Source organism: Zootoca vivipara, chromosome 9, assembly GCF_963506605.1.
Source record: "Zootoca vivipara chromosome 9, rZooViv1.1, whole genome shotgun sequence".
Lineage (NCBI taxonomy): Eukaryota > Metazoa > Chordata > Lepidosauria > Squamata > Lacertidae > Zootoca > Zootoca vivipara.
Genome location: NC_083284.1, coordinates 45,274,876 through 45,301,143, shown reverse-complemented (window position 1 = coordinate 45,301,143; position 26,268 = coordinate 45,274,876). Strand labels below are relative to the sequence as shown.

At 44.4% G+C, this 26,268-nt stretch overlaps 1 protein-coding gene across 7 annotated transcripts in view; it reads right to left on the bottom strand.

Moving 5' to 3' along the window:
- Nucleotides 1-26,268, bottom strand: part of CLCN3 (chloride voltage-gated channel 3) — a 54,104-nt gene that overhangs the window by 25,578 nt on the left and 2,258 nt on the right. For 4 of the 7 annotated variants that reach the window (XM_035111621.2, XM_035111626.2, XM_035111622.2 and 1 more), the window contains exon 2: nucleotides 23,192-23,368. In XM_035111621.2, the coding sequence (XP_034967512.1) occupies nucleotides 23,192-23,351 (160 nt within the window). In that variant the 5' untranslated portion in view covers nucleotides 23,352-23,368. Of the gene's footprint in view, nucleotides 1-6,465; nucleotides 6,686-23,191; nucleotides 23,369-26,268 lie in introns of those variants that run through there. The other 3 variants (XM_035111623.2, XM_035111624.2, XM_035111629.2) reach the window with 1 other exon arrangement.

Sequence of the window (26,268 nt, the reverse complement as noted above, 5' to 3'; positions counted from 1 at the left end):
CCTTGGGTATGAATGGAAGCACATGTATAATAGAGAACTTCCCATTATATTCTAATATTACCTTAAGGTTAACAGAACTTAATATTTTAATACAGGGTAATTCACTGATTTATTTTTAAGAAACTCTGCTGGTTAAGGCACTTCCTAGCTGTAGCTTATGTTTATTTTCATTTTGGTTATAGCCTGCCCTAAACCTTTTGATTTGCAGGTTGATATTATTTACACATTCAAAACTATTAGTGTGGCAAATAATATTTAAAAAATAATAAAAAGAAAGCCATCTAGATCAGTTTTAAAGCAACTAGGTCACAACCACATTTGTAACAGCTTTTCTAGAACATGTGTTGCATACATAATCTCAGGCTCTAGCATAAGATGACACTACCAAAACATTTATAAATCCCAATAATTGAGAATGCAGAAGATATAGTTCCTTTTACCCTATGAACAACCCAATGCTTCTATGCAATCAAACTGCATAAGCAGTTTTCATTAAGAATTTCCCCCCTGATTTTGTTTTGTTCTTGGGCTGTAGAAGCAATGGGGATGTAATTTGATTTTAAAGTAACTGTAGAATGTCAATCGAATAGGACAGAATGGATTCTGACATATAGTACTGTGGCAAGAGAAAAACAGTACAAAGGCAAACTAAAGGAACATGAGATCATGCATTCAATGCATCATTTATATTTAATAACTGAAGATTGCCATTCATGTCTACCAACTGTTAAGAGGAAACTTGTCCAAGTCATGCTTGCTAACTGGATCTGCTATTACTAAACCCACCACAGTACTTTATCACAGTACTGTTGCAATATTCAAGAAACCTGGAGGGTTGGATTTTCAGTTTTTCTAAAAGTTTGTTCCAGATTAAAGCAATGTAATGTGTCATGTGAAATTTAAAGAAGGAGAAATGGATTCAGTAGATCAACTTGTAGCAGAACAGTAAAGAAAACTATGGATGGATCTATTCTGGGAGCTTGAGATCCCATGTATCATTGTTACTGAAATGGTGAGCAGTCCATCCCTAAGTGGACCCAGGAAGCAGGTACTAGGAAACCACTAAAATGGATGTGGAGGAAACAGTGGTAAGTGAAGAGGAAAAGGCTCAGCATGTCAGGCGTAGCACAGTAGATGGGGCCACAACTGCCTGTTGTGGAATAGGGACATAAGGACACCCATGTTCAGATGAACCCTGGCACTGCTAGTGTCCCCAAAAAGCAAAGGACAGGCTTCCCTATGCATACCAGTACAAGAGAGACCAAAGAACAGTATCAGAAGAGTATATAGCTCCTTACAAACCATAATTATTCTTTCCCATATTCTTTGGGAAGTCAGAAAGGCATTTCACTGAATTTGGCTTTTAAACGCTTTTCATTATACAGTTTAATGAAGAAACAGATTCAGGTATCCCTTTTAGTCTATTCCTGCAAATACTAAGAGTCTTGTGTGGAAAGCCCTTGAAGTACCACAATGTTCTTTGTTCATTTTAATTAGAAAAATCCTTTAATATCAACTAAATACACTTTCGCATCAGATAAGTCAATAACCACTACAGGGAGACAGTTAGCTTCAACCATTAGCATTTGCTCCTTAGTATGGACATTGGTATAATGGTATAACAGCTCATTGGTATAATGTTTGGAATATACTGAGGAATGTACCGTAGCAACTAATGCAAGGCAAGAACTGGTAGCTCCATTAGCTTTCTAAAGGCTAATTATGCCAGCTGAAAGATATCACAAAACCAACATAATCTAGCCTTGACTTATAAGAATCTTTGGGATCAACAAAAGTAGCAATTTAAATTAAAGAGCACAAAAGAATTTTGTGTAACATAGATGTTGATCTCCAGATATAAGTGCAATACTGGGTATACAGTAACAGATTCAGGTGCATCTAAAGAAAAGGCCTTCCCACCCTTCCACTTGAGGAACCGGATTTCTCTCCACCCATAAGCACTTTATACAGACATGAGTTTTATGACACGGCTTTTAATTTCTTATGACACATGCAAAAGCTGAAATACAAGAAATTTCCTGGTTCTTTTCCAAAGACACTTATTTGAATAGATATATATATGTTATAACTTGCTCAGGGTGGATAAAAATCAATGATTTTTTTTAAAAAATCAAAAAAATCGGATTTTTTTTATTTAAATCGGATTTTTTTGATTTAAATCTATTTTTTTGATTTAAATTGGATTTTTTTAAATAAAATGCTTTTTGAGGAAAATATATTACCACCCAAAGGTTATTCCATCATGAAATAAAGATTAGTTTTTTTAATTATGTAGAATAAGGTTGTATATGTTTAATTTTTGGGGTAAATAAATTCCATTAATCCATTCACAATGTCATGCTCTTTCAGAGGTTTTTGTAAGATTATTGGGCAGTTTCTCTGCCTACAAGATATTATCACAGGTGCTTGGTTTACTTTTGCAGTTCTCAAAACTGAATTTGACTCAACAGAGATCACATGCCTCTTCTTCCCAGCAAAAATGTTATAACATGAACAGAGTTGAGAAAAAGACCTTAATCCTATTGTTCTACAAACCTATGAATACAGAAACAACCCCTTCAGTGCTAAGTTTCAAGAAGTTCAGTGAATAGAATAGAAACAATATGTTTCTGATTGTTTGGAGTGGACAGTATTTAAGTTTTTCATGTGTAGGCTGGGCTGACAGTCTAAATTTCTTAAAATATATATATATTGTTTTTGTTTAGCCAAATTAGTTAACAAACATGGATGTTTGTTTAAGCAAATAACATATGCTGTAATGTTATTGTTTCAGTTGAATAAATCTATTTAAATTGTTATTATTAAGGTAATGATTATTTTTCTCCTTCCTAGGTACAACAGTAAAGTTGTCCAAATATGAATGATTAACCTATTAAACTGGGGATAAAAAACTAATATGAAAAGTTGTTATTCTAAAAATCTTCATCTACTTGCATATTAAAGTTATACCAGCAAGAATTAGTCTTTATGTAGAAAACTATGATTTAAATCAAGCCTTACTGACTAGTGATTTAAATCATGATTTAAATCGTGATTTAAATCAGTTTGATTTAAATCAAATCCACCCTGAACTTGCTTTGGAGGGCCATTTTTATAACTTCCCATTTCTTATTTTAATATCCATGTGACATTCACATGAACAAACTATTTAAGAAGTGGCTCAGTAAAAATATAATTTTGCCAGTTGTGTTAGGCTTAAATTTGCAGGAAAGCTAATGAAGTGACTTATTTTTAATAGACATGGAATGACCAGTGGGAGAATAAACTTTAGTTGCTGCTAAAAATATTCTTATTTTGAAAAGCCTACCCAGATGTTTAGAAAGCTGATGAAAGTTTTAATCCATTTTCAGTCTATTATTATTTTAACTTTTCCAAAGTCTTAAATTATTGTTGTCAATGTTATTGTTTTGTCTTTTCTTGTAAACCGCTTTCAGGTTTTTTACAATCAGTGTATAAATTTTAAGAAATAATGAATAAACAAAGCTTTGTTTAATATTTCACTCCCAATTTTTGACAAAATTGCTGAATGTAGTTAGATTACTACAATAAATTGAGCAACAACTGGAGCTTCCTGAATGCCTTCCTTTCTTGTTAATACTCCCTAAAACACCACCTGCCACATCCACACTTCCTAAGAAGATGTTTCCTTAAAGCCTGTGTAAAGTTGCATACATGTTGTGCCAATCAGAGCTTTCTAGAAGAAAAATGTGCTCAGTAGAGAAACACAGAGCACCTGACTGTGAATGAATCATAAGATGGAATTTCTGACTTCAGATTTATGTTCTACTCACTTAAGGCAGGCTGCTTCTGTGCCTCACTGCAAAATTAATATAACTCAACAATCTGAAAGCTGTTCTCTTTATACATGTTGAATGCACCAGATCAGCATTTTGGACTCTTCAAAACCCCTTTGCCAAAAAAACAATCACGAAGCCCCATTCTACCCATATTACTCAGAAGTAAGTTTCACTGGGGGAAGGGCCATAGGCAAGTGGTACAGCATCTGCTACGCATGTAGAAGGTCCCAGGTTCAATCCCTGGCATCTCCAGGTAGGGTTGGGATAGAATCCTGTCTGAAATCTTGGACAGCTACTACCAGCCAGTATAAATATGTAATAATGAGCTAGATTGACAAATTATCTTCCTGTGCTCTCATTATGTTCAATGGCACTTATTCCCAAGGAAGTGAGCAAAGACTGTAAGCTTAGTTTGAAAGAACATTTTTTTGAAAATGGCCGTGTCAATGTATATATATTAAATTGTACAAGGGTACTCATTGAAATAATTATTTAAAAACCTCATCAATTCAACATTTGGCAACCTATCACAAGCCCAAACAAGCTTCTATTGCACACTGATTAATTTATCACAGAAGTAACATAGTTGAAGACTACCGTAGCTCCAAGACTTATTGTACAAAGCAACAGACATCTTAGCTTCTGATACTTCAAGAAACAACCTTAGAGAGAATTATGTACAAAGTGTACAATGCTGACTGGACAAACCCTTGCCTTGCTAACTTTTATTCAGTAATGAAATCTAGTGCACAAAGACAAACCTGCCACAAATGCATTAAAAATGTACTTTATGGAGATAAAGCTATTTTTTAAAATGTATTTTTTATTAAAGATTTCTTGGTTTACAAAAGTATGTGCAATGTCTCTTTTTTCAAGTTACATTTTCTACAGATCAGTTTCATTTGTTGAGACAATAGTGTTACATTAGGAAGATAAGGGGGAAGAGGTGAAGGGGGCCATGGTGAGTGGGGATGGAGTCGGGTGGCAATGTTTCTATTTTACTTAATGTATGTGTGGGGTTTTGTGTCAGCGTCACTTGTGAGGGTTCTCTTTAATATTTGCCTGTGTTCCTTTGGTGGTGAGAGGTTGGGGTTGGGCTAGGGTGTGGTTGTTTGTTTGTGATTGGCTGTGGTGAAGTTTGTTTTCATGTGTGAGTGGGGTGGGTCGGTGTTTTTGAATCAGGTTAGCTATATCGATTGGTGTTGGTGGATTCTTGTCATTGTCTTGTTGGGCTGTGATATGATAAAGGGGAGCCATACTGGGGTGAAGGCATCTTCTTCCATTTGTCCCCGTGTCAGTTTCAGTTTATTGGTTATTTTTTTCCTAAGGCTTTTTCCCATCCTATTTGGTACCATTGGTCCATGCTTACTCCTGACAGGTCTGATAAAGCTGCTATTTGTGAGTAGCCTAACCTCAAGCTCCCAAAACACAATATCTGAAACAAAAAACACACTGACAACATTCTATTTTTAGTTCTGTGACATACTTAGAGTGGCTCGAATGAAAATTATCTAGCTCGCTATATATAAATACAACTTCAGGACAAACTAAACTTTCAAGTAATAAACAATATTTAAAAATTAATAATAGATTCCTAGCTGTAACTGTATTTACACAGTATGCTTTAATACACTTAGTGTCTTTGGTACAAAACAAAATTCTGATTTAAACTACATTCAGACAGCAGCCCCCTGCATACATCCAGTTCTAGGATTCACTGATGAATGGGAGAGGAAGCAGAATGACCAAACAGAAACACAGACTTGTCTTCCGTTTTGCACAATACTTCCTTATCAATGTCTCGTTTAGTTTGTGTCACCCATACCGATTCTACAAAATGCACATCTGCCACTTGGACTAGTGGTGGTGAAAAGCATAGTTCCTGGATAATTTTCATTATGTTGGGTGTACTGATTCAGCACAGTCAATACCCCAAAACATCATGAAAACAGGCTATACCCCTAAAACGCCTGAAAGCACCTGCAATTTCTCTGAACATGTACAGATTTGCATGAAACAAAAATTAATGGACAGCATGTAATTGTGATACTCTTCCCTTAAAGGTATCTAATTTCCTGTGAGATGAAATGTAACAAATACAGCTATTATATTTTTAGATTAAAATGGCTGTTTTGAGTCATGCAGTAAATTCATTGCACCAAGCTTGCAGAATGCCATGAAGGAGTTAACTATAGGAGCACGCACAGAAACTTCAAAGCCTAGTACAAACAGCATTCTCTTTTAAGTTCTCTCAACAGAAGAAGCAGCTTCCTTAATTAATTCTTGTCAGTCAAGCTATGAGCAGCCATTACTACAGAGCTTATTTCACGACTTACATAAAAGAGAAAGGTTGGGTTTTGCGCTCTTTAAGAAGAATGCCCGATAGCGAAGATGGAGTCACTAGCCAATGTGATCTGAAGCAGAACTAATCTGTCAATTTTTTTAAAAAAAAATGCTGCCAAAGGGCCAGTACTGCCTGTTTCCCCCCAGTATGAAACATATTGGAGGGGCTTGACAAATCAGTGCAGCATTTAATAAGCAATTAATAACTCATCTCTAGATCTGAAAGCAACCTGCCACACACACACACACACACACACACGAGAAGGCATACAAGAAACTGAATCACAACATGAATCTGATATACCTCTTTTATGCAACTCTCGCAGTGGAATGCCGTCTCCTCCCCCATCGTACGGTAAATAAGGATCAGAAGATACTTCCATGAGTGTAATAGACAAACAGAGGGCTTCTAAGATCAGAACGACCGAGTCATTTCTTATAGAACAGCAGCAGGCTGGGAAGCTGCCATATTCGATCAGGATTTGGACTGTGTGCTGGCTTGTTGCAGCAACACTGTTCTTCCACAATCGATGATGTCATCAAAGGGAAATTATTGCAGCCTGGTTGCTACTGGCTACAATCTAGGAGTGCTTAAAGGTGGAACGGCAGACTTAATCTAAAAAGCCTGCTATTTCTGAAGGTGACTACACTTGAAGTAAAACAGAATGAACTGGAGAATATAAACTAAACCCAGCTGCCCAAGCTAACACTAATGTAAAAATAGCAGCACTGAAAAGGCAGCCATGTTTGCCCTTGTGCTTTTTTATAGTCAAACCAAATACTTAAATTTAATTCCTCAAAAAAGAACGAAGTGGGGTGGGGGAGAGAAGACTTATCTTACTCAATTCACAGTCTTTTATTTTAAATACACAGATCCATAACTAATATGACCAGTAATAAGAGCACAAATCATACGAGTAGCTTAGAAACAGGAACATTTTATCATACCCAAAAAGGAGGGAGGGGAGAGTCTCTCAAATTACAGAGAGATTTAATGCAGTTTAGCCATTCTCGCGTCATTACATTCACTTCAACAGAAATGTTATTAAAAGCCAATATCGTTGGCACACTTATAAATCCAATTGAAGCCTGTGAGATTTACTTCAAAGTAAGTACTGTATATGCAGAACCAGGCTACCTATTATCTTCCCATTTGTATCTCATTCAACATGGGTTCCCATTTGGTTCATGGATGTCCCAATACACTGAGTTAGCAAACTGCCACTGTTCTACAATAAAACAATCATATTGAAACACATAATGTAAGGATTCCTGGAGATATAAGAATGAATTTGAATGCTGTTTAAAGTCTACTCTTCATCAGAAAGGCTTTATATAATACACGGTAACTGATTTTAGTGAACATTTTGATTCTCTGGATATGGAGGTTTGACGCCAATTTTTTGTCCAAAAATAAATACCAACACATTCTGTCTTGTGAACATCAAAACAAGCATTAATTTGCTCTGGGCAAATACTAATACTTGTCCTGTTCTAGCTTCTGAAGTACAATCTTGCCCCGACAATAGCACTGGGGAGGAATCAGTGGTCATGATAATAATAATAATTTATTATTTATACCCCGCCCATCTGGCCGGGTTCCCCCAGCCACTCTGGGCGGCTTCCAAAAAAACAGAAATTCTAAAATAAAGAAATCCATCAAACATTAAAAGCTTCCCTAAACAGGGCTGCCTTAAGATGCCTTCTAAAGGTCTGGTAATTGTTCTCTTTGACCTCTAGTGGGAGGGCATTCCACAGGGTGGGTGCCACTACCGAGAAGGCCCTCTGCCTGGTTCCCTGTAACTTGGCTTCTCGTAATGAGGGAACCGCCAGAAGGCCCTCGGAGCTGGACCTCAGTGTCCGGGCAGAACGATGGGGGTGGAGACGCTCCTTCAGGTATACCGGACCGAGGCCGTTTAGGGCTTTAAAGGTCAACACCAACACTTTGAATTGTGCTCGGAAACGTACTGGGAGCCAATGTAGGTCTTTTAGGACCGGTGTTATGTGATCTCGGCGGCCGCTCCCAGTCACCAGTCTAGCTGCCGCATTCTGGATTAGTTGTAGTTTCCGGGTCACCTTCAAAGGTAGCCCCACGTAGAGCGCATTGCAGTAGTCCAAGCGGGAGATAACTAGAGCATGCACCACTTTGGCAAGACAGTCTGCAGGCAGGTAGGGTCTCAGCCTGCATATAAGATGGAGCTGGTAGACAGCTGCCCTGGACACGGAGTTGACCTGTGCCTCCATGGACAGCTGTGAGTCTAAAATGACTCCCAGGCTGCGCACCTGGTCTTTCAGGGGCACAGTTACCCCATTCAGGACCAGAGAGTCCTCCATACCCGCCCGCCTCCTGTCCCCCACAAACAGTACTTCTGTCTTGTCAGGATTCAATCTCAATCTGTTAGCCGCCATCCATCCTCCAACCGCCTCCAAGCACTCACACAGGACCTTCACCGCCTTCACTGGTTCTGATTTAAAAGAGAGGTAGAGCTGGGTATCATCAGCATACTGATGGACACCCAGCCCAAACCCCCTGATGATCTCTCCCAGTGGCTGCATATAGATGTTAAAAAGCATGAGGGAGAGGACAGAACCCTGAGGCACCCCACAAGTGAGAGCCCAGGGGTCTGAACACTCATCCCCCATCACCAATTTCTGAACACGGCCCAGGAGGAAGGAGCGGAACCACTGCATGACAGTGCCCCCAGCTCCCAAGCCCTCTAGACGGTCCAGAAGGATGTTATGGTTGATGGTGTCAAAAGCCGCTGAGAGATCCAGCAGAACAAGGAAACAGCTCTTACCTTTGTCCCTAGCCCGCCGGAGATCATCGACCAGTGCGACCAAGGCAGTTTCAGTCCCATGATGAGGCCTGAATCCTGACTGGAAGGGATCCAAATGGTCCGCTTCTTCCAGGCGTGCCTGGAGTTGTTCCGCAACCACTCGCTCAATCACCTTGCCCAAGAATGGAAGATTTGAGACTGGGCGATAGTTGGCCATATTGGCCGGATCTAAAGATGGTTTTTTAAGAAGCGGTTTAATAACCGCCTCTTTCAGCGGGTCTGGGAAGGCTCCCTCATGGAGAGAAGCATTTACCAACCCGCGAAGCCCATCGCCCAGCCCTTCCTGGCTAGCTTTTATAAGCCAGGATGGGCAAGGATCAAGGAGACAGGTGGTTGGTTTCATTCGTCTAAGCAGCCTGTCCACATCCTCGGAGGTAACAGATTGAAATTGATCCCACAAAACTTGACTAGACAGGACTCTAGCACTCCCCCGCCCTGGCCCTGCTCCTACGGTGGAGTCTACCTCTTCCCGAATCTGAGCGACTTTATCTGCAAAAAACTTTGCAAAATCATTGCAGGAGATCATGTGGCCCGTACTGGGCCCGGATGGAGCAGGTGGTTCCGCTAAATTGCGAACCACCTGGAAGAGTCTCCTGCTGCTGTTTTCTGCAGATGCGATGGAGACGGTGAAGAAGGTCCTCTTCGCCGTCGCCATTGCCACTTGGTAGGCTCGAAGTTGAGCTCTAGCCCGTGTCCGGTCTGATTCAAAATGAGTTTTCCGCCAACGGCGCTCTAGCCGTCTCAACGACTGTTTCATTGCCCTCAGCGCCGGGGAAAACCACGGGGCTGTCCGGGCTCCATGCAATCTGAGAGGGCGCTTCGGAGCCAGACAGTCAATAGCGCTGGTTAACTCCGCATTCCAGCGGGCCACCAGGGAATCAGCTGAAAGGCCATCGACATGGGATAAAACATCCCCTACCACTTTTTGGAAGCCAATTGGATCCATTAAGTAGCGGGGGCGGACCATCCGAATCGGTCCCACCTCCCTGCAGAGGGGAAGGGTTGCGGAGAAGTCCAGTTGCACCAGAAAGTGATCTGACCATGGCACTTCTTTTGTTTCGCTTTTACTTAATGTCAGATCACCAACATCCATAGAGGTAAACACCAAGTCCAAGGCATGTCCGCGGCTATGAGTTGGGCCAGACTTATTCAGGGACAGCCCCATGGTGGCCATGCTTTCCACGAAGTCCCGAGCGGCTCCTTGTAAGGTCGTGTCGGCATGGATGTTAAAATCCCCTAAGACAACCAAGCTAGGTGTCTCCAGGAGCACATCCGACACGACCTGAAGCAGCTCGGGCAGGGAATCCTTGGTGCAGCGGGGAGGTCGGTACACCAAAAGGAATCCTGTACTGCCTCTATTGCCCAACTTCCAGAACATGCACTCAGAGAACTGGGTCTTCCCAATAGGACGCCTGGTGCAAACTAATGACTTCCTAAAAATCACTGCAACCCCCCCTCCCCGCCCAGATGCCCTGGGTTTCTGTGCATAAGAGAAACCTGGTGGGCAAGCAGTGCCAAGAACGGGCCCATCGGCTTCCTCCAACCAGGTCTCTGTCACACATGCCAGGTCAAATCCTCCATCCACAATCAGGTCGTGAATGGCGGTGGTCTTATTCATCATCGACCTGGCATTACACAGCAGCACCTTCAGGTCATGTGGGTATCCCTTGCCTATTCCAATATCCGTCCGGTCAGGACCAGACCTGGAGGCAGGGATAGTCCTCAGACAACGACTAAGTCTGCCTCCTCGGTAATGACATGGTCTGGTCTTAGCGTAACTCCTCCTCCTACCCGTGACCACTGAGATCGGTTGTTCCAGTGCACACACCCCTGTGGAATCTGCCCCAGCCATTTTGCTTGCTGGGACCCCCTCCCGGGCAACCCTGACCCCTCCCCTTAAAAACAAAATAAAACCTCTGTAAAAAACAGCAAAGAGATCAACAAAAGAAGAACACAAAAAAGACAATAAAACAATAAAACCAAAAACAATAAAAATTACAAATACACTAAAATTTAACAGATTCCCACACCCAACTAACAATCCCTCCCACCTACCACCCCAAACACAATAAAACAATAAAACCAAAAACAATAAAAATTACAAATATACTAAAATTTAACAGATTCCCACACCCAACTAAAAATCCCTCCCACCTACCACCCCAAAGAAGATAAAAACATAAAAAATTCTTTTAAAAGCATTTTAAAAAGAACTCTGTGCTGTTTTAAGTTCCCCTGGGCAGCACCAGCAGCAGAGCAGCGGCAGCAGTCCTTTATGAGGCCTTCCAGGCCCCGCCCTAGACCAGGTGGAGAGAGGTAGGGACAGGGCCTGTGGGCACTCACAGCAGGAGAGAGTCCTGGGCAGCACCAGCAGCAGAGCAGCGGCAGCAGTCCTTTATGAGGCCTTCCAGGCCCCGCCCTAGACCAGGTGGAGAGAGGTAGGGACAGGGCCTGTGGGCACTCACAGCAGGAGAGAGTCCTGGGCAGCACCAGCAGCAGAGCAGCGGCAGCAGTCCTTTATGAGGTCTTCCAGGCCCCGCCCTAGACCAGGTGGAGAGAGGTAGGGACAGGGCCTGTGGGCACTCACAGCAGGAGAGAGTCCTGGGCAGCACCAGCAGCAGAGCAGCGGCAGCAGTCCTTTATGAGGCCTTCCAGGCCCCGCCCTAGACCAGGTGGAGAGAGGTAGGGACAGGGCCTGTGGGCACTCACAGCAGGAGAGAGTCCTGGGCAGCACCAGCAGCAGAGCAGCGGCAGCAGTCCTTTATGAGGCCTTCCAGGCCCTAGACCAGGTGGAAAGAGGTAGGGACAGGGCCTGTGGGCACTCACAGCAGGAGAGTGATATATGTTGACACCAATCACATGGGGAAGTATATACTGTGTTTCTCCTAAAATAAGACACGTCTTATATTTATTTTTTCCTCAAAAAACACACCATGGCTTATTTTCAAGGGATGTCTTATTCGGGGGCTGGATCATAACAGGGAAATGATTTTTGATATGAATCTTACAGATGCTGTACAATTGGCTGTGTTTATTTCTCTATTTAGAAATCACGTTTCTGTCTCTCAGGACTGATTAGCCAGATGCTGCCTGAGATCACAATTGGCTTTACCAAAAAGCTGTTAAGTACTTTCCTTTGATGCCCAGATCTCATGGCTACTGTGAGGGACAAGGGATACAGGGAAGTCCCTCCCATCTTAAGTTCCAGCCCATCCCCAAGCGCTGGGGAGAGCAGGGAGAGCTCTGCCTCCAGCGGAGAGTCAGGAAGTGGTGTCCGAGGCTCAGGCAAGGTTGCGGAGCCCATGCACCAGGTGGGACAGGAAGGTGAGCACGGGGGGGAAGGCCAATTCCCCCAACTCCGGAATTGCGACGCAAACGTAGGGGGAAGAGGTTGGGTCTCCCAAAGCTTCTTTGCTGGAAGAAAACGCGCCAATCTCCATTCGGAGGTTCTGACACCTCACCGTAAGCATGTATATAGATCGTTCTGACCACTGTAAATAATCAGCACTTAATAAAAGTCTAAAAAGACTATGCTGCGAGGAGTCGTTACTCTAGAGTAGCCACATCAGCGCCTCTGACAGCAACCTCCGAATCTTTTTTGGCTACTTTGGAGTGCCGCGATGAGCGCGCAAGAGGCTGAGCGTTGGAGGCTGGAGGCCGAAGCGGCGAAGCAGGAGATACGGAACCTGACAGCGCAGGCCCAGCAGCAATTACCGTGTTTCTCATATTATAAGACACGTCTTATATTTATTTTTTCCTCAAAAAAACACACTATGGCTTATTTTCAAGGGATGTCTTATTTTTCTTCCTCCTCCTCTTGCCATGGCCGGCATTGCTGCTGCGCCTATCACTATGTCTTATTTTCGGGGTATGGCTTATATTCCTTGAATGCTTTAAAATCCTGCTATGGCTTACTTTATGGGTATGTCTTAAAATATGAGAAACAGGATACATGCCGCTCAGGAGGAAGCGCGCGGGACGCGGGAGGAGCTGAACAAGCTGGTGGAGCAGGTGAGGACGAAAGAGGAGACTGAGAAGCAGCTAAGGGTGATGGTATTGGACCTGCAGAAAAAGTTGGATGAGGAAAGAGCCGCGAGAGGTGGGGGGGCGCCCCAGCCACAGCTAGTCCAAATGAGAAGGGGACAGACCCTAGTCACCAAGTTTAGCGGCGACCCTAGGGAGTACCTAGGATTTGAGACGGAAATAAACTATGCGCTGGAACTGCATGCAGCAGAATTCCCAGATGACGCGCACAGAGTCTCCTTTATTATAGAGCATTTGACGGGGGCCGCCCGCGAATGGGTCAGACCGCTCATCGCGCAAAAAAATGATTGCATGAAGAACGTAAAACTATTTTTAGAAGCTTTAAAAATAATGTACGCTAGTGACAGTGAAATGGAAGCCACAAAAGAAGAGCTTCATAACTTAACACAAGGAAAATTAACAGTTAGAGAGTACTGGGCGAGATTCACCATGCTGGTGCACAAACTGGGGTGGGATCTGCACAGTGATCCAGTGAAATCAGCTTTCTATCTGGGCTTGCACCCAGACGTTAAGGATGAGCTGGCGAGAGGTCCAAAACCGCGGACTATGGATGAGTTGAGCAAAGCTGCACTAGCGGTGGGGGTGAGACAGGAATCCAGATGGAATGACAAACAAACGACGCACGCAGCAAAACCTTGGTTCCCACGCTCCCAGGACAGACCTCATCACCAAACCCCACCCCAGGGCCCACCCCAAGCCCCGCCCAGACCTAGCCCAGAGCCGGAACCGATGGAGATCGGAGGAGCGCGCGCGGGGGCTTTTCAAACCCCGGCACCACAGAAACGCAAAGAGGGGAGGGGAGGAAACTGCTTTTTGTGCCACTCCCCCAGTCACCTCGTCAGGAATTGTCCGCATCGCCGGGAATGGCAGGGAAGGGCGGGAACTGTTATGCCCGCCCCCACAGATTCAACGCAACAGCAGGGAAACGAGACAGCCTGGCTGCAGGAGACAAGGGGCAGCAGCCAGGCGCAATCGACGGAAACCAGCCCCCTCCCTCCCTCCCTTCCACAGAGGGGCAGCGCCAGCCCACACCCCCCAGAGCAGGGGTGGTTCTAGAAGTGACTCTGACACTCCCTAATGGGTACCCACTGACGGTTTTAGCGTTAATCGACTCGGGGGCGTCTGCCAATTTTTTTTCAAGAAATTTTGTGGAAGCACACCAGATCCAACTGCTGCAGCTGGACTTTCCCCTGCACGTCTCCACCATTGACGGCAGGGAGTTACTGGGAGGGGCCATCACCCACCAGACCCCCCCCCCCATGAGAATGACAGTAGGAAGGCACTCAGAGACACTGGCTTTCAACGTCACCACCATCTCAGACCCCCCCCATAGTGCTAGGAATGAGCTGGCTAGCACGCCACGACCCATCCATAAGCTGGCACCAGAGATGCATTACATTTGGGTCTGACTTTTGTCTGGAACATTGCATGCAGCGCCAACCAAGGGAGGGGCCGCCGATAGCCACGGTGGCCACCATGCACGTTAAGGGGGGAGAGGCGATTCCCAAACAGTACTGGGACCTACAGGAGGTCTTCAGCGAAGCGGAATCCGACCACCTGCCACCGCACAGGTCCTTTGATTGTCAGATAAACCTGATACCGGGGGCAACGCTACCCCCAGCCAAGCTGTACTCCATGTCAGACCAGGAACTGGAGGATCTGAGGGAGTTCATCGACAAGAACCTCAAGCGGGGGTTCATCAGAGAAAGCAAGGCAGCAGGGGGCAGCCCGGTCTTCTGGGTGGACAAGAAAGACACGCAACAGCGCCGTCTGGTGGTGGATTTTAGACGCCTGAACAGCATGACAGAACCAGTGTCGTTTCCAATGCCCAGAGTGGACAATCTGTTGACAGCAGCGCGCAGGGGCAAGATATTCACCAAGCTCGATCTAAGGGGAGCGTACAACTTAATCAGGATCAGGGAAGGCGATGAGTGGAAGACCATGATGTTCACGCCTCTGGGATCGTTTGAATACCTGGTGATGCCCTTCGGTTTGCAAGGGGGCTCCGCATGCTTCCAGGCCTTCATGCACCACGTCCTGGGGTCCCTCCTCTTCAAGAACTGCTTGGTCTTCCTAGATGACATCCTTATATACGCCCAGGACCCAGTGCAGCATGTGAAGGATGTCAGGGAGGTGTTGCAGCGCCTGAAGGAGCACCACCTGTATGTGAAGCTGGAGAAGTGCAAGTTTCACACCAAGGAGGTGGACTTCCTGGGCTACAAGCTGTCAGACAAGGGGCTAGCGATGTATAAGGACAAGGTGCAGGCCATCCTGGACTGGCACAGCCCCAGGATGCGCAAAGATGCCCAACGCCTACTAGGCTTCGCCAACTTTTACAGGAAGTTCATCAAGAACTTCTCTCGAGTTACGGCTCCCATCACTGACTGCCTGAGAGGCAAGCAGAAGTTCAGGTGGACACAGGAGGCGCAGGCAGCGTTCGAAAGCCTCAAGAGGGTGTTCGCCTCAGACCAGAACCTGTTCCATGTGGTACAGCACGCGCCACTGCGCATCGAAACTGACGCTTCAGACCGCGCGGTGGGAGCCATTTTACTGCAACTGGATGCCAACAGAGAGTGGAGACCCTGTGCCTTTTTCTCCAGAAAGCTGACCCAGCCAGAGCGCAACTACACGGTGTTTGATAAGGAGCTTCTCGCGATCCATTCTGCGTTTAAACACTGGAGACACTTCCTGGTGGGCACCAAGCACCCCATTCAGGTGTGCACGGACCACAAGAACCTGGAGTTCTGGAGAACAGCCAGGGTGCTCAACCAGCGGCAGATACGGTGGGCAGAGTTCTTCTCGCACTTCAACTTCTCCATCCACTACATACCGGGGGAGCAGAATGTCAGGGCGGATGCCCTCTCCCGCAAACCAGAGTACATGGAGGAGGAGTTGCCACCAGCACCCCGACACGTGTTTCCCCCATCGGCATGGTCCTGCGGAGCAGCAGTGGTGAGCGAGGCAGAACTCACAGCACTGACGGCAGCAGATGAGTTCGCCACCCGCATCTTCAGAGATCTGCGAGGGGGGAGGGAGCAGGCAAAAGACTTTGAGGAAAGGAGGGGGTTGCTTTTTTACAGGGGAGCCCTGTACCTGCCCACCACACAGCTCAGAGGTAAGGTCCTCAAGCAGATGCACGACAACCCAACAGCAGGTCATTTTGGAAGGGACAAAACCACTCACTTAGTCATGAGACACTTCTGGTGGCCAGGGGTGCGGGAGAATGTTCGGGACTATGTAAGGGGCTGTGACACCTGCCAGCGAGCAAAGGTAGTCAGAGCAGCACCAGCAGGGTTGCTGGAGCCATTAGCCACACCGCACAGGCCGTGGGAAGTAGTGTCCATGGACTTCGTCACAGACCTGCCTTCTTCCAGGGGCAAGACAGCAGTGTTGGTGGTGGTGGACCTCATGTCCAAAATGTGCCACTTTATACCGTGTGCCAGGGCGGTCTCTGCAGAAGAGACGGCCAAACTGTTCGTTGACCACGTATTCAGACTGCATGGGTTACCCTTAAGGGTTATTTCGGACCGAGGCCGCCAATTTGTTTCCAGGTTCTGGCGGCGGCTCATGAACCTCCTGCAGGTGGAGGTCAGCTTGTCGACGGCTCGGCACCCGCAGACCAATGGACAGGCGGAGAGGGTCAACGCCATTCTGCAGCAGTACCTGAGATGCTACGTCAGCCAGAGGCAAACGGACTGGGTGGATCGCCTGCCACTAGCAGAATTTGCCTACAACAATGCGGTGCACGTCTCCACAAGGTGTCGCCCTTTAAGGCCAACTACGGGCGCGACCTCAGATCTTTCCCAGAGAGGCAGGGGGAGGAGGAAGAGGAGGGCCCGCAGGCAGAAGATTGGGCGGAGGAACTGGAGACGGTGCACCAACAACTCCGGGAGCACTTGGAGAGGGCCAAGGAAGCGTACAAGAAGGGGGCAGATCGCCACAGACGACCGGGGGAGGTCATCAGGGTGGGGGACAGGGTTTGGTTGTCCTCTGAAGGCCTTCTCAACAGAGGGCGATGCAAGAAGTTGGCGCCCAGGAGGCTGGGCCCCTTCACGGTCACGCAACAGGTCAATCCGGTAGCCTTCAGGCTGGCACTGCCAGAGGACATGAGGGTGCACCCAGTGTTTCATAGATCGCTGCTGTCGCCGTACAGAGAAAGCACCAGGTTCAGGGACAGCGATCAGCCTCCCGAGGGAGGGGGGGAAAGGGGAGACACCCAACAACTCAATGTGGCCACTGAGATTTTGGATTCAAGGAGAGGGGTGAGAGGGCTGGAGTACCTCATGGCATGGGAGGACACTCCGCCGTCCCACAATGAGTGGATACCTGCCACAGAAGTACAAGAGGAATTTTAGTGGAAGAGTTCCATGCCCTTTTCCCCCACAGGCCCAAGCCCTGGCACATGGAAAGGGAGGGAGAGGGGGAGGGGCGGGAGGAAGGGATCGCAGGAAGCAGCTCTCCATGGAGATGGGAAGCGGAATTTGAGGATACGGAAGAAGAGGTGTGGGTTTCACCGAGGTCGACTACGTCAGAGGCAGGAGAGGACTGGCAGCACATTTTTACTCCCACCAGCTCTGACGCCACAGACTTTTTGGGATTCCCGTCTTCTCAGGGGGAGGGGGAAAGATCGCCGGATTGGGGGGAAATTTTTACACCCACAGACTCTGACACCACGGACTTTTTGGGGTTTCACTCGTCCCCAGCAAGCGGAGAGCCCCTAGGGAGGGGGGAAGGGGAGCCTGGGAGGGGGGTGGATGTGAGGGACAAGGGATACAGGGAAGTCCCTCCCATCTTAAGTTCCAGCCCATCCCCAAGCGCTGGGGAGAGCAGGGAGAGCTCTGCCTCCAGCGGAGAGTCAGGAAGTGGTGTCCGAGGCTCAGGCAAGGTTGCGGAGCCCATGCCCCAGGTGGGACAGGAAGGTGTGAGCACGGGGGGAAGGCCAATTCCCCCAACTCCGGAATTGCGACGCAAACGTAGGGGGAAGAGGTTGGGTCTCCCAAAGCTTCTTTGCTGGAAGAAAACGCGCCAATCTCCATTCGGAGGTTCTGACACCTCACCGTAAGCATGTATATAGATCGTTCTGACCACTGTAAATAATCAGCACTTAATAAAAGTCTAAAAAGACTATGCTGCGAGGAGTCGTTACTCTAGAGTAGCCACATCAGCGCCTCTGACAGCTACCATAAGGTTTCTACCTTTCAGGACAAAGGCAAGGTGATAATAGGAAGTTGTCTTTTGCCGGCTCTTGCTGTTGCCTCTTGCCGGCTCTTCCGAAGGCGCTTAAATGCCTTCCTTTCCTTGCCAGACCTGCTCCCCCCCGGCTTATTTTCGGGGTATGTCTTATATTTATTCTACTCATGAAAAGCCTGCCATGGCTTATTTTTGAGGCCCGTCTTATTTTAGGAGAAACACGGTATGTGCAGTCCTAAAGCAAATTTTAGGTTGCAACATACAAGGTTGAAAGCTTAAAAATTTCAAGGTAGCTTTCTCTGAAATCTGCCTGTCTCACACACAGGGTCAGTGACACAAGTGCAGCTGAATAGTCTCAGTGAATGGATGAAACAAGGACATTGGGAGATGGGATTTTGATTTGTTAGGCCAGAGCTTTCCAAACTGTGTGTGGTGACACATTAGTGTGCAGGTGTGTCGCACAAATGCTTCCCGTGCTCCTCTAGGGGCTGGAAAGGGGTTGGTTTAACCTCCAGTTTGCTAGTAAAACTGAATTACTGTGTCAGAAAATGATGCGTGTCTAAAAAGTGTGTCATCAACGTGAAAAATTTGAAAAGCTATTCATGAAGAATATAACATGGTTACAGGGGTGTGGAGCATAACATAACATGGCTGCTGTGGGGGCATGGATTAACACAAAATTACCCAAGAATGTACAGTAAATGTGTTAACTGTTATTGGCAACTTCAAAAACATAGCACTGAAATCTTCAGCCACACTTTAACCTCTAGTCATTGCCTCCTGGATTAACCTGAATATAAGTAAATATTTACATACTGCTCTTCATTTTTAAAAAAATCTCAAAGTGGTTTTTACACAATGGAACACTGTGGTTTTTACACAATGGAACATTAAAACACAATGAGAAAATACAATTATTACCGACCAATCTAACAAGCACAACTATGAGCTACCTATAAGCATAGAGAAAACCAAACAGCAGAAGAGGAAACAAATCACACGACCATAATACTTTTTTTAAAAAAAACACACACACACTTGGCTGAAGATTTTACAGAGTACCAAAAGCCAGGAAAAACAGGCCACCTGTTGCATCTCTATGGAATTGCATAGATGAGGTGCTATAATGGAGGCGACCCTATTAATTATCTCATGTAAAAGACATTGTTCTTCATTGTAGCACTGGCACTGAGAAAAGGGCATTCCCTGCCACGTTTGTTTTCTTAATTCAATATATGGTACTCCTACACATTGAGACAAGTTTTTAATTTGAGTTCAAAACACCACCACCACATATCTATGCATAATTGCAACAGTTTATGGTTGAACATTATAAAACTAGAATGCTGAAAAACAAAGAGACTATTGGGGAACCAGAAGTCTCCTTAGCAGCAAGTACCTCTTGCCGCAGGTAAGCACCCATGCCCAGCATAATGATTCCCTTTCCAAACATGGCAGGGAACTCAAAGGAGATGTTTGTACTAAATGAGGGGGAGGGACTCTGCACCCCTTCCCATTTTTCTGGCATGCCCCCAAAATAGGATGAAAGAGTTGACATATCTCACTTTGCACAGGAGATACCCCAGAAGAAAGAGCAAGACAAACAGCAGACACGTACACACAGGCCCAGCATCAAATTTCCACCACAAAAGCAAGGAATCTGAGAGCCGAAATACAATGGTAACTAGTTTTTTTGAACAGCTTAGTTTCTGAACAACTCGGAACCCGAATGCTGCAAACCCGGAAGTAGGTGTTCCGGTTTTCGAACTTTGCCTCGGAAGCCAAATGTGCTCCTGAGCTTCCGTTTTCACTGTTGCACAGCTCATTTGAGTCCAGCTCATTTGAGTCCCCCATAGTAATTAAGCCTTTTTTATCCCGTGTTACCCTTGCGCAGCAAATTTAAGTCACCCCCCATCGTAATAAAGGCTTTTTTTCATCCCGTTTTACCCTCGCGCGGCAAATTTAAGCCCCCCCCCCCCATCATAATAAAGGCTTTTTTCATCCCGTTTGTTTCCTTGAGCAGCTAATTTAAGACCCCCCATCATAATTAAAGCCTTCCATTTCTGATTGCAGTGTTCTGAGGTGATATTTGGTGCTTTTGTGTTTGCTATTTTTTCATTTTTATTTGTGTGGCTTTTTCATTTTTGTGACCGTGGCTTGTTTTTTGTTTTATGATTGAGTGAGTGAGTGAGTGAGTGACTGCAGAAATGGATAAAAGCCCCCCATCCAAACAATGACTATCATCAGTGCAAATAAGGGGGGGGGTTAATTTTAATTTTTATCATCTACAATACTGTCTTATTTATTTTATAGTACAGAACATTGATTATTGCTTTTATTTTATGGATCAATGGTATTGTTGGATAGTAAAATCCATGTTAAATTGCTGTTTTAGGGGTTGTTTTTAAAAGTCTGGAACAGATTAATCTGTTTTTCATTACTTTCTATGGGAAAGTGTGCCTTGGTTTTGGAACGCCTTGGTTTTGGAACAGACTTCCGGAACCGATTAAGTTTGTGAACCAAGGTACTACTGTACTGCTTCTCTTCCTAGTTAGTACATAAGAGGAAGCTGGCTCTATTCCTATCGATACTGAGAACAGAGATTGGCAGAAGGACAGTAAGGATATGACAAGGATAGATGAAGCCCTGATGGGTTAGGGAAAGCATTTATGAAGAGTGATTTTGATGGACAGGTAAGCCAATGAGCTTGAACAGTGTGAAAAATAATAAGTATCAGGAAAACTAGTACATCAAAATAGTGGCCTTTTTGACTGTCCATTCTAGGAGTGGGGAGGAAAGAGGCCTGATGCTTACTGGAAATTTTCTTAATCTACTGCAGTGCAACCTAATATATACTTAACACAGGAAAGATCCCCTTTCAAGTGTCTATTACTTAAATCAGGGATTGCCAATGCAGTGCCCGCTGGCACACATTTGCCCAGAGAAGTTTTCCCTGGTGCTTGCAGGGTCTCCTCCTACTGAAACTAAGACTTGGAAGAAGCATGTCATTGTAGTCAACAGAATAGGTTGTGATGCAGTGTGTGCAGTGCCCAAAACAAGCCCAAGTAGGTTATTGACCCCTGACTTAAATTACAACTAAAATTGCCAGTGTGTGCAGCTGTTAAGCAGCTGTTAAGAGTATCAAACTTTGTTATTAATAGTTACAATTCTATTCCAGAGATTCAAGTCAACTATAACATTTTAAAAATGTGGCACATATGATGATCATAATCTTCAGGGACATTATACTCCTTCACAAGTTTGGAAAGGTATTTACTAAGGGCTAAGATTTCTGCAACTAGTTCCTTCACTATATGAATGTTTGTGCCTTATTTGCTTAAGCTAATTCATCTCAAGCTATTGTTCTTTGACAAGCTCTGACCAATGTCCCATTATGTTCCTTGTTGATATTTCTAGGAATAAAAACAATTTAGCACAAACACAATGTCCTTCAACAAATTAACACATTGTATCTTTCCCTTTAAAGCTTTTCTTACCAAAGCTTAAAAAGAACAGATTTGCACATTTTCTTCCTGCAATTTATGGACAGCCAATTTAGTCACAGCAAGTCTCAGTATTCATCCGTTATTGTTCCCGTCTGATTTTGTTCCCAAATAGCCTCAAGAAGCATCTGTGCTTCTTGAATCATGGAGTAATGTTAGTCATTAAGTTATGTCAACCACATTTAATGAAACTGTAAAAAAATTAAAATGTGTCAGCTTTGAAAAGCTAATAATACAGGCAGCCCCATTTACACGTGTTCAATATGTACATGACCATGCATCGCACCAAACTCAGAAACATCATAAAGTCATCACTAAAACATCACTAAAAGGGTGAAATGATGTGTTTGCAGGCTTTTTCAATGGGTTTCAATTATATGTGATTTCACCGACACATGTGGTGCCTCAAAATGTAACCCACGCATAAAAGGGGGGCTGTCTGTACTGTTCATAATGCCAGCATTTCTTCAAACAAAGAAATATATCAGAAAGGCATAAAATAGTATGTGGAGTGCTAAAACTAATCTAATGAGAAAGTCCTTTTACAGTTCACAACACACTGCAAGAACATACTATACTATATTAAAGTCTAGTTCAGGTACAGTGGTACCTCGACATCCGAATGACTCGACTTCCGAAGGTTTCGACTTCCGAAGTTGGCAAACTCAGAAGTCTTTTCGCCGCGCGCACATTGTGCGCCTGCGCAGAAGTGGCGTGCGCGGTTGGTGCATGCGCAGAAGCGCAAAATCGCGCTTCGCGCATGCGCAAAACAGTCACTTCGACAACCGAATACTTCAACTTACGAAGAGCGCCGCGGAACGGATTGCCTTCGTAAGTCGAGGTACCACTGTATTGCAAAACCATTCTATTGTTATCAGGGTTGTGCCTTTGGCTCATGTGCACTATTCATCCCTGCACCATTCGTCCTCCACCACCTCCTTGCTACTTACAGTTAAATTTTATCCTGCTCTTCCTATTGTTGCTGTGTCCGAACTGGGCAAACTATAGTTACCATACCATACAAATCCAGTTGAAACCCTGGGGCAAGATTCAGCACAGCACAAGCAGGCATCAGTTTGGGCAATGGGGCCTCTCCTCCTCACTGGAGCCCCCACCCCTAAAGATGCCCTGGATGGTTGGGAGACCCTCCTGAGCAGATCTGAGGGGGGAAAGAGGAATGGAGGGGAAGAAGAGAAACCAGAAGTCTCATTGCATAAAGAATTCTACAGTCCGAGCAGGCAGACATCAATGAATGTTGTCCATGGCTTCCAATTGGAGTTTGAAGACAAGCTATAGTTTGCAGTACAACAGGAAGCAACTGAAGTGAATGAGCCCAAAGTAAGGCCTCAAATGCCAAACTATAGTTTCGTTATGACAACTGAACTGAGGCATGAATTTTTGTTTTTATGCTCAGAACACTAAAAACATGTTGCAATGCCACACCACAATGACTTACCAATACATGCATCACCATCTAACAAATTGTCATCTTCAGAGGTCTGGAAGTCCATGATCACACCGGCTCCATCTAGAAGTTCTTCATCACTGCTTGCACTAGTTATGCTGTTGTAGCTATTTCGGTAGTAACCTCTATGGAACAACTGCTCAGACTCCATTTAGCTGCTTTAATTACCTGAAGAAGAAGAAGAAGAAATTCAAAGTTACAAAGCATTGCCCAAGTACACAATTCACATTAACATGAAGAATACGAAGATTTTTCTTGAAATATTAGGAAAATTCATTATGGTTCAAGGAAGGTGCAACTACCATAAATATAACTCAAAAGCAGCAGCAACTACCCATGTAAAAACACTCATGGTTTGTGTTTAATTCTGAAAACATGGATGCTTTTGAAGCCAACCTACAATCTCTATCATAGTACTATCATATTTATTTTTCATTATGAAAACATTATGCTTATGCTACCTCCTTTTTGAGATATGAACTTACAGACGTTACAGTTAGATAGGATGATGTGACTTCAAAACTGAAGCATTTATTGATAGACAAAGGGAATAAGAAAGGACAACTACCCATGCAGTCAGTAGCTCAAAAAGCAACCGTACAGCTTCTTATAAAGGCTGTGGGTAGCATATGACCATGTCACACTCATAACAGACCCAGCAAAATCATAACAGACCCAGCAAAATCAATGAAAATCAATGATCTTAAGTTTGTCAAGCCCTTTGATTTCAATGAGTCTGCTCCACGTATAACTTAGTTGGCTACAATCTGTAGTTCCTTTTGTGGAATGGGGGGGGGGGAAGCATAGAAGAAATTACGTGTGAGAAGAGCATGTTGGAGCAGAGGTAAAAGCGTGAATGAAAGGCAGTCTTTCTAATAACCCTGGAACATCCATTCTGCAACTCAGGCGATTATACCAATTCAACTTTTCTCAGCACTGCATCTGTATACCTAAGACAGGCTGCTTATCTTAATGATACACAGTACTATCTACTTCAATTAGACATAATGGCTGGGACACCAAACTTGTACTAGCAGAAAACACTTCTTACAGGTCTTGGGGTGCTGTTCCAGAGGGCCCTTCAATCTGGAGGAAGAAGTTGAAAGTTTGATGTGTGTGTGGAAAATACTGCACATGAAGCTGTGGATCACTTCTAGTTTACAGTATACAGTAATTGTCTATATGCAAAACTTTTTTTTAAAAAAAGCCAGTTTATAAAAAGCAGACTGTTAATGTTAAGCCTACTATAAACATGTAGGTTTCCTCATGCTGATCCAAAATTTATTCATTCAGAACTATTATTTATTAATCATCTGATTTATATCTCACCCTTCCTCCCATAAGAGTCCAGGATGGCAGAGAGAACAATGCTAAAACTTCTTTTTTAATCTAAAAACAGTTCAAAAACTTCATTTTGACCAGTGATCAAGGCTTCTATGAACAGTATCTTTCAGTCATCAAATGTCCGAGTAAATAGGAATGTTCTTAAATTTCTCTTGAAGGTAAATGATGAGGGAAACAGATGTACCTCACTCACAAAGGAGAGCATTTCCCAGAAAAGGCTCTGTCATGAATCAATACCAACCAGGCAGTCCCACATGGTGGCAAGACCAACAAGGCTTCATCAAGATGCTCGATACTAAAGAAGGTGCTCTTTTCAGTACTTGGGTCACAATACTGAGTCATTTATTGGCCAGTAACTTAGGTTACACAAGCACAGAATTTCAATTTTAGTAAAGGGTACGTACAAGCCATGTTTAATCAAATTCATATAATAAAAATGAATAAGACTGCCTAACTAATGTACAGGAGAACACAAACCAGAAAAAGCACAAATGCAATGATTTGATATCTCAGTGACAATTTTATATGTGCTGATATAAGAGTTAAGTTCTACTTAAGCCAAAGATCCACTTCTAAATAAAGTGCAAGACCAAGGCAGGATAGTAAGTGTTTTAACTTCTACAGCCATTTAGTTAACAATTTAGGTAATACTTCAGATTGCTTTATGAAATCAAGAAAACTTTAGGTATTATATACCACAGAAATGGTTGTTTTACCTGTAAAACCAGTTGGTTTTTTTTGCTGAAAATATATCAAATTCAATGCCCGTATTTTATGGTGCCTTCAGTCACTATTCTTTGGTCTTGAAATTAAACTTTCAGTCTTCTTATATACGTAGAATCACAACTCGTGCTCTGAAGTGATATGCCTTTTAAGAACTATGGAACCATTATGAAAATTTGTTGTATCTTTGGCACGCCTAAGAGCGGAACTACGGGAATGTACCATTGATGCAGGATAGCTGGGAGGATTCACGCAGGCAGACACGAGGGAATCCTCTCTTTGTGGCCATTTCTCTACCTGTCTATTTTATTTTATTTTTGCGGGTATTCTCTTGAACAACAAAGCAATAATTTTTACCCCAGCTAAAATTAAATGAGGGCCCCACTGGGGGGCAGTGGAAGGAAGGAAGAAGAGAATGGCATGTGGAAGACAAAACAGGTTCAAGACTATCTAAATGCCTTTATTCCTCCCTCATTCCCTCCTTACAGTTGATCCACTTATAGGAACTGTCCTCCAGAGATACGGAAGGTCTTATACATGGGATATGGAAAATATTTCAAAAACTATTTAAAATCTACTGCATGCTTTTTCCTAAGATTTATGGGTTGGAGCACTGCTTCCCAAACTTTTTTGTGCCACTGCCTGCTTGGTTCCATAAATTCATCCCCAGTGCTCCCTACCCTACACTATAAAAGCATTATTCAGAATAGTGGCTTGCACGACCTGCAAAGGAACACAACAATGGAACTCCCATCCAGAACATTCACCTTGCCTAGCTCCCAGACCTAGGGACCAACTACCCACAAGTCTTGTCAAGATTCAGTTTCAACTAATTAGCTGTAATCCAGCCCACCATCGTGTTCAAGCACCAGGTTAGGACCTGTTCAGCCACACCCAACTCAGATGTCATAGAAAAATAAAGTTGGGTGTCATTCACATATTGGTGGCACCTTGCTCCAAACCCCTAATAATGACTCCAAATTAGTATTAATGACCTTCAG